Consider the following 9888-nt stretch of genomic DNA (forward strand, 5'->3'; position numbering starts at 1 on the left):
CGATAGCGGCGGCGGCGGCGGCGGCGGCGGCGGCAGCGGCAACAGCAGCAGCAGCAGCAACGGCGGCAGCGGCAGCAGCAACAGCAACAGCAGCAGCGGCGGCGGCAACAACGGCGGCGGTGGCGGTCGCGATGGCGATGGCGATGGCGATGGCGATGGCGATGGCCGTGACGACGGTGGTGGTAGCGGTGGCGATTTTGGTGGTAGTAGTAGTAGTGGCGGTGGCGGCGGTAACGGAGAAAGAGGAGAAAGAAGGGGTGGAGGGTGGCGGACGGGATACGATCGAGGCCTCGTTAGTGCGGGGGCGGCGGCTCCGTCGACTGATTTCGGCCGTCGACGGTCCTCACGGGTTTCCGGCGCGACGGACCCGTGGTGACGCCTACGGGTCCAACGCCGCCTCGGAGGTAAGCGGTCGCCGGTGGCGTGGCCATCTGTTCCCTGATTGTACCGGTACCGGTATTTCTTATTGGTAGTGGTTGCTGCAGTACCTGTAACATAAAGGAGTCCGGTCAACTCCACCAGCGTTTTCCATTTTTCCCTTTACCTATCGATTTACTTTATTTGCATTTCTTAAAAATAACAGGCAAAATGCTGGTCGGTCCGCTGAAATTACGCAGTTGGGATCGATTGCACATATTTGTTACTTTTATGATTATTAAGAAGCTGAACACTCTTAAACTAATTTCGAAGCGTTTTGCTATTGAACGTAATGTAAGCAGCAGCATTGATTGGATTTTCAAAAAATTTAGTTTTTGTAGCAGCGAGCATGCAATGGCTAAGGAAATACACTCAAATTTTTTAAATTTGAACGAGCACAAATAAAAATTAAACGCGAGAGCCAAACTTTAATAACTGTACCGTTAAAATTGTATTATAAAATTCGATTAAAGATTGATGATTTATCTATAAAGTTAACTTAAAGCATTGAACTTTGTACATTTAGTATATAAAAAAGTCCTAATATAGATAATATCGTTAGAAAGATCAGATATATCAGATATATTTTTTCATAATTTAAAATAAAATTGCATGAAATTTGCAACAAACTTCTTTCGTTCTTTCTTTTTTCTTACGATATTATGCCGTAAATTATATTAAAAGAACAAAAATATCTTCGCCTTATTTAATACTTATAAAACTGATATACGTATGCACTCTCTGCAATAAAATTATACTATTTAATGTATTTTCACTCGCTTATTTTCTACTTTTTTCTTAAGATTCTATTTCTGGGAGTTAAGCAAATTATTACAAGGTAGAAGTCGTGTAATTGTATTTGATAAATTTTTATACAATAAATGAGATATATATCCGTGATATTTTAATAAAATTAGGCATAAGTTAAATTTCATAAGATATGTCTGTTTAAAGTTATATTTATGTATGGAAGGGCACGTGTGAATGAACGAGTTTTAAAAATTTAAAACAATTAAACAAGAGTTATTTTTGTAATTAATATTATGTCATGTATATGTGTTTTGAAATACCAAAAACAGCTTAAAGGTTATTGGAAATTTTAGAACATATTAAACGTTGATTTTACGAACCGTATAACTAGTAATGTTGATCACACGTTAGGGGAAGATCCATTAAAAATGTAATTAAATCGATCAATTTGTAAAGATATAATGTTATATAAGTGTTATAAGCGTCTCGAAGCGTCGAAAACAATAAAATGATAGTTCTTTTAAAATAAATTACAAAAAAATATATATATATATATATATATATTGATATATCGGGCATATGCCTTATATAGTCTAATATAGCAATAATTAAAAAATCGTTTTATCGGGAAGAAAAATAACTTGCGATTTCTAAAAATTTTAAGATCTATTGTTTTTTGTTAAAAGGTTGATTATGTTAAAAAATGTCATTTTTTAAAACGGCATTATAGAGAAAGACCAATTTATTGATTTTAAGAAATCTAAAATTCTATTAACCATTTGTGTAAGTAACCGTGTAAGATTGCCTCAATAATATTAAGTGATATATGAGAAAAGTGTAAACAGAACTTAGTAAGATTAGTGAAACCATTAATAATAATAAAAATGTCTAGTTTTTATTTAAATATTTTGATAATTACTTTTACAATATAGACGAATATAAGTTGCTTTCAAACTAGTTAAAATTATAGGATGGATAAAATTTATTTAAAAATTCAAATTATCGTTTAATAATACATTTACGTCTAATAAATGGATTATCGATGCAATTTAATGAGTATAACAAAGATATTTTATCTCTTTTTTGTTAAAAAATTTTAAGTAAAATGTTGAAGCTAAATTACAATTTCAATGATAAATAATATGCAATGGATCGCTCGATCATTATAACGTATAATGCAATATCTGTATAAACAAATGTCACATAACGTGCCATTTCAAGGAAAATTATTATAATGCATAAATATAAATTATCATTAAAATAAATTTATACGATGTGAAATGACATTCTGAATAATCGTTATTGTTCGTTTTAAAATGACGAGACTGTTACGTTAAGTCAAATCTGAATTTAATATTGAATATTTTATATTTGGATTATGAGAATATATTATAAATATATTAATAATTTCCTCTCTTAAAAGATCAAACTAATTTTTAAAATGTACTTATTATTTTATTTTGTAAATAGTATGTCTAATATTTATTTGTAAAATTAATGTAAAATAGACATTCATGCTTATATACCAGCTGTGTAACTATTAATCAAATAATTTATTTAACAAAATATTATAACGTATATTTTACTATAGACAAAACGATCTTTCATCAAGCATAATTTCTTTTATTTTTATATTTAATAATACTTTTTTTTCAAAGCTTTCATTGAAATCAGCGTATTGAGATATAATTTTAACTTTTTGACACATATTTTCAGTTACGACAGTTTGGTATCATAATTTTAAACATCGATCAACGCAAACAAAATTATTACTCCGTTTCTATAGACTGAAGTTATTTAATCAATTATTTAATTTGCATATAGCAAAGTTAAGTGTTTATTTTCATGCTTTTCAAATTAAAATTCCATGACGAGGATTATGCTTTTGTTTATTAAATTGTACATTTATAGAAATAAATTAACTTTATTGCACTGGCAATTTAAAAACTCAAACCTATTGGCGGCATGTAAAATTTGCTTTAAATTTGAAGTTTAAATTTTAATTTGAATTATAAATATCTGATAACATGTTCATCAATAAGGTACTCCCCATATAGTCAGTCCATTTGGTCATTTCAATTACTATTCGCTTACTATTCGCTATTTTATAGATGATTATTTAAGAGTATTTAAAAACTACATTTTCGTTTGTTTTTTTATGGTTTAAATACTTTTATTAAATTCTTCGTGATTATTTAAATACAAAATACTACAAAAATTATTTACATTTTTTAATTTCTTTTACAACAAAAATGGTACTAAAAAGCTTAGTTGAATTATACATATTTATTCTTAGAAATAAAAATTAAATATTACACAACTACTTATAATATTTAATATTTAACACAATTTATGGGATTATAAATCTATAAAGCTGCTTGATTTTTCTTGTTTGTGAACTACTTTCTTATAGAAATGTTAAAATGTATTTATATTAACGCAATAGCTCACAAATTACAAGTTTATCCGAAGATTTGACTTTTGTTTTATTGACGAGAGAAATTTGTTATAATAATGTTAAAATGTGATTGTACACCCACTTTATTCGTTTAAACGGTTTTTAAACAATAGATACGTATATATATATGTCTATGTATATGTATATGTATATAAAAATATTTGACATTGTGCGGTGTTGCTAGATTATTAATGGAATTTGTTGTTGTTTTTGTTTTATTGTTTTTTTTTTGTTTTTTTTTTTTGTTTCTTGTTTTTTAATGGAGTTTCTATTGCACACAATAAAAAAGCAGATTAATACTTTTGAATGTTTTTTCAAAAATCTTAAATTTGTTTCGTATCGAATACACTACTGGATTAAAGCATATAGTTATTAGAAATTAGAAATTAAAAATTAAAAATTGAAGATAAATTCATGATGAGCAATTGGCGATTTGAAGGATTCTTGTTACAACGGCCGTAAAATTACATGCAACTAGCTGCTAGAACTAGGGGGCACAGAATCGAATCTCCCCAGGACAGAGGGGCACACGGAGCTGTCAATCAACGCTCAACGGGCGCGTCAAAGCGGACGGGGAATCGTGGCGATAGTGAAGCCTTGGACTCACCAGTGGCTGAGGTATAACGTGCATTAGTGTTTGTACAACAGGCGCGGTGCTCTGAGTCGTGACCGCGCTCGGATTAGCGGGCAGCCCCTGATGTAAGCTGTTCGCCGGTGCCGCCTGCGTCGTGTTGCCGCTGTGCTGCTTCCCGAGCGTAGTACCACCACCGCCGCCGACGCCGCCTCCACCACCGCCTCCACCACCGCCGCCCTGCTCCCTCTTACCGCTGCTCTCCTGGGCCGCGGCGGAAGAGGAAGAGGATGGTGATGAAGAGGATGAGGACGAAGAGGACGTTGATGATGATGAGGCAGATGATGAGGAGGTGGAGGTGGAGGTGGTGGTAGACGAGGATGAGGACGAGGACGAGGATGAGGATGAGGATGAGGTGGTGGTAGTGGTGGTGGTTGTGGTGGTGGTGGTGGTGGTTGTTGTGGTTGTGGTGGTGGTGGTGGTGTTGGTGGACGAGGAGCCGTCGGACGGCTTCTTGGACGTCGATTGCTGGGCAGTGAGCGAGGAGCTCGTCGCGCTCGGTGTTTCCGGGCTGCTCGTGCTCGTTGACACGCTCGGCGTTTGCGTGCTCGAAGCCGGCTGCTGCTGGGCGACCGCAAGGTCCGGGAGTGCTTCCACCAGAGTACTCACCACGAGCTCCCGCGTGAACAAACTACGGTTCGCGCTCTCTCTCTCGATGCTCTGCAGCTGCGTATCCGATGGCGCGCTTGCTATGCACCTGCAGTCGAATAGATCAAAAACACTTTACCAATATTCATTGCAATTATCAATTAAACTTTATCGATTTAATTTAACTATCGTATTCGTGTGATTTATGGCGGATGATAATTTAGTCGTTTATTTAGTTATGATATATGCACGATGTTCTATAAATGATGCTCAATTGTTTATTGTACGTTGAGAATTTATTCTTTTTCAGTTTGATGGATATTTTGTAATGGGTATGGCTAGAATGGTTTACAATTTCAGGTTTAACTAAAATGGAAATAATATGAAAAATTATAAAAAAAATAGCTATCGCTCGTATTTTAAAGTATCGTTAAAAGAGATAATGAAAGAAGGCTTTACATTGTTTTACCAATTTCTATAATAATTGCTTGTTAAAATATCACAAAATTTTTTTCATACGGGTAACAACAGTTTCTTAAATATTAAAAATATTTGCAAGTCTTAAATCGATTAATTCTTCAATTATAATAAATTGTCATAAAGATTCTCATTGTATTTATTAATTTTACAATTGAAAATAACTTGTAAAATTCATATACCATAGTCGTTATTTTTTCCCTTTTTTACTCTTAACAGTTCGATAAATTGTTGTATAAAAGACTTCTTGAAACCGATTGATTTATTCTATAGTATTGTTTACTGAAAAATATTTATATTTTGAAATATTTCGGAAATTCTTATTATGTAATCAAATTTTTAAATATTCGAATACTGTTGATAAGTTAATAATTTACTATTAACAATTTCCTCTTTTAAATGTATAAATAATAAAATATATAGTACATGGAATTTAATTCATAACAATCTTATTCAATGTTTGTTACAATTTAATTATATCATGTTTTTAAAAAGTTCAATAATATATTGTAATCTTGCATATCTAATAATTTTATTCATTCAATATCATAAACTTTATACTGTAAAAATTTCAAGTAATACTTAAGATTATGATTTAAAGAATATCAATTTTAACTTCAAAAAAAATTTCATTGAAATTCTTCTATTACATTACTCGCTTCAATTACATTAAATAATTGTGAATTAAATTTACATAAAACTTTAATATATTCATTTATACAACTTTAAAATTTTTTCACAAAACTATTTTGAGATTATTGGATTATGTAGATAAATTAAAAAATATGAATAAAACTTGTCATCCTAAAGTAAAATAAAACTTTAGAGACCTATGAAATAAGATATAACAACATTTTTCTTACGACTACAATTTAAAAATATTTTGATGTTCATAAATTTTTGTTCGATGATCTTACCGAGGAAGTAGAAACGTAGAGTTCTGTGGGTTAGACGCTGAAACACTGGATGGATTAGCAGCGCTAGCAACATTATTATTACTAGTTGTATTGTTTGCCACAACACTAGATATAGTGTTTGAATGATTTCCACTACTGCTAGCACCACCCGTAACCGAACCTATTACTTGAGTTTGCCTTTTTGGCAATCGTTCTAATTGCTGCCTTACAGCCTACACGTAAAATGTGAAATTTTAATGTTTTCTTCTCGATCTATTACATAATGAATTATTAAATGTATATAATGATAGTAGAATGCCTACTCTGACTTGCTGACGTTCAAGTTGTAATTGCATTTGTAATTGTTGTAATTGCGAGGGTGCAGATGAATTTTGAACTGCATTTCCACTTCCGCTACTACTAGCTCCAGATCTTCGAACTCCAGATAATTGTGAAAGTAATTCAGTTATTGGGTCAATCCCATCTCTATTACTTGGGCTAAGTCCACCCGAGGAACTAAAATGCATATTAGACCTGAAAATTAACAAAAACACAAAAAAAACATATATTTTAAATATTTGTCCAATTTTTGCATTTACAAAGAAATACCCATAAAATATAAATAATTACGATTGTATGAATATTTAAATCTGTAAAATTCTGTTACATTTAATACATGATTTGATCAAATTAATTTTAAAAATAATATATCATTTGCTGGAGAGTGTTTATTTTCGAAAATTTACACTAATTTTACCCTACAACCATCAATTATCAGAATTACGTAATAAAAAAAATAAAAAATGCATTGTATTAAAACTAGTATATACGTATTGAATTATGTAGTTATAGTTGAAAAAGCTATCGATAGAAGCAAAAATTTGTAAAATGAATTGGTATACAGATATAATTTTTTTATTTTGAACTCAGTAAGAACAGACAAGAAAGAATTACCTCAAATTTTTTTTATTAAAAGTAAATCTGAGATATACTGCTTTGAGACTAGAATTAATACATTTAGAATTGTACTAATATAAATGAAATAACAATGTAAAAAATAATAATACAAAAACTAATAAACTATGGTTTATTAGCAGTAACATATTATATTCTAGTGCATGGATTTTATATGTAATTAAAAAAAAATTATGAACAAGCAATTAAATATGTATGTAAAAATTAAATGTAAAGCGTAATATTTCTTATGCATAGGCAGCGAAGGGAAATAATAACTCTATTTATTAGGTATAGAAAAATACAACTATTCTTTAATTTTACTGTATATTAATAAGTACCTGCGAGGTCTTGATGCACTGACACCTCTTGTCGAATGAGTTATCCGCCGAACACCATGTCGATTCGAACTTGATTCGTCGAGAAATGTTATTAAATCTCTTGATCCACTACGATGCTCCAGAGTTAAATGGCCAGCAATATCATCCACAACAAGATTTGGCTCACCACCAGGTAAATACGCACATACTGGACAAATCTGTTAATAAATGATTGTGATGAAAATAATACGACCACTGTTTATCCATCTAAAGATTTGTCAAACACTTTTAGGTTAGAAACATAAAGTTCTTAGTACTTTTGAAAAGTAATCCTATAAGGGTTATTAAATTCTTTAAATGAATTCTTTGTATCACTGTAAAGACTAAATATTCTTATCTAAGTGTATTTTATGAGAATACATAGAAAACTTTCAAATTTGACTATAAGTTATATACTTATAAAATTGTATTATTCATAATAATTTATATAAGAGTTGTTCTTATTATACGGAATTTTGGTTTATGGCAAAATACAAAATTTCATTAAAATGATTATTTTTAAAAATTAAAATAACATTACCTCTAGAAATATTTATGAAAGATGGTTTATGACTAATAGATTATCATATTAAAATAGGAAAGTAAATGTTATCTAATATAAGAATAATATTATGCTTTCAAATCAAATGAATCCAAGACTTCCTTAATATAATAATTTCATATGTAAAGTACAATAATTAGGTATGTAAAGTAATATATTAAATAACATTTTAACAGTAACGTATTAAATTGCATTATTTATCCATCAAGAAAAATTAGGTAGCGTGTAATAAAAGGATAATGAATTATTGATTTGCATTGATATTATTATACATTAATACATTTTGATGAATCGGTACAACTGATGTTTTATCGAAGTATCTATTAAATATATAGAAATTGATTTATACTAGGTATAGAGGATTAGAGATTACTTACAACTTCAACCGAAGCATCGGCATGATCAACAGTAATATGCTCCTGCAGCGTTGTTTCTGTAAAACCCATTCTTGTACAGTACGGACAAGTCAACGATTGAGGCTGTTCAATGCTCACTCCTTCCCCTCCATAATATAATTCTAGCAAAGAATTAAACAAATAATAAATAAATAAATTGCCTGTCAATAGCAAAAAAAATGGATGAAAAAATAACTCATTTTAACGTCGAATGGGTAAGAAAAGACAATAAAATGTAAACGAGTAATCGTTGTTAATATTACTTTTAAAATAGTTACGCAAATATCTGTAGAATATACTAATGGCTGAAATACAATGATACATACATTTTTCAATGTTTGTATTATATTCATAAGCTTATAAATAGAAAAGCAATTGATGTTTTGGGAAACTCTGAAGTTTAAAAAATAAAACTAAGAAGACAGAAAAATGACAAAGGAGAAGTGCATTATTGAATAAAAAGTCAAATTTGTATATTTAATTGTTAGGTACGGTAGCATTTAATAAAAGAAATGGAATAACAAAAGGTTATTGTTCCTAAAACAAATCTCTTTGTAACATAAAATCAGATAAGAAAGATGGATAAAAGCCAGAAAAACTCTGCCCATGGCACAAACTTGCAAACATTGGACAATTGCCAAAAAGTAAAATATTCAAAGACCAAGAAGATAAAATGACTTAATTTGTTTTACATATTAAATACATTAAAGACTCGATTGCAGGATATGCAAGGCAGGTAAAAATTGTAAGAATAAAATTTTAAACGATCGATATATAAGCAATTTGAACTTGTATTAACAGAGCAAAATATAGATGAAAAAATATGGTCGAGAGACCATTGAGCAAAGGGAGATAATCAAGTTTCAGCCAGCACCAACACTTACCAAAATCTGATCTCGTGAGAATACATTGCATGGGATGATCCGCAAGATGACGAGTCGTAATAGCACCCGCTTCGTAGCAACTGGCGCACAGGTCATAGTCGTAGCACACTAGGCACTTATATCTGCGACCCCGAAAATTTCCTTTCATGCAGGAGTCACAGCTTACCCCTACAAAAATAAGGCAAAAATCGTCATCGTCAAACATCAATGAGGCCACGGTCAATGATCAGAAATGGAGCAAGAGTGTCGCACTCTCCGATTCTCAATGTCATTCGAATCTCAGGCCCTGTAGTAGCCTTTGGACAGAAGAAAATCATGGATTAACATAACTGAGCTGGCAATTAGTTAAACAGAAAGTATAAAAAAAGAAACTTTAATTTCCTGACTCATTTCGTGCTGCCATCTGGTCTCTGACATTAGCCTGCACAAGGAATAGCAGCAGAGTACCAGCCAGCCCTCTTTTCATTCTATCTCTCTTGATCATGCACATATCTATACACAATCGTACGTATTCTTA

General features: G+C 31.2%; 1 protein-coding gene across 1 annotated transcript in view; it reads right to left on the minus strand.

Moving 5' to 3' along the window:
* Positions 1-204: 204 nt before the first annotated feature.
* Positions 205-9888, minus strand: part of LOC105361244 (E3 ubiquitin-protein ligase KCMF1) — a 10529-nt gene continuing 845 nt past the window's right edge. Inside the window, exons 2-9 of the mRNA XM_011498354.1 lie at positions 9372-9539; positions 8470-8609; positions 7513-7709; positions 6541-6751; positions 6239-6450; positions 4609-4953; positions 4233-4350; positions 205-488 (exon numbers count right to left, since the gene is read on the minus strand). Of these exons, the coding sequence (XP_011496656.1) occupies positions 294-488; positions 4233-4350; positions 4609-4953; positions 6239-6450; positions 6541-6751; positions 7513-7709; positions 8470-8609; positions 9372-9539 (1586 nt within the window). The 3' untranslated portion in view covers positions 205-293. The remainder of the gene's footprint in view (positions 489-4232; positions 4351-4608; positions 4954-6238; positions 6451-6540; positions 6752-7512; positions 7710-8469; positions 8610-9371; positions 9540-9888) is intronic.

Source organism: Ceratosolen solmsi, unplaced genomic scaffold (assembly GCF_000503995.2).
Source record: "Ceratosolen solmsi marchali unplaced genomic scaffold, CerSol_1.0 scaffold30, whole genome shotgun sequence".
Taxonomy (NCBI): Eukaryota; Metazoa; Arthropoda; class Insecta; order Hymenoptera; family Agaonidae; genus Ceratosolen; species Ceratosolen solmsi.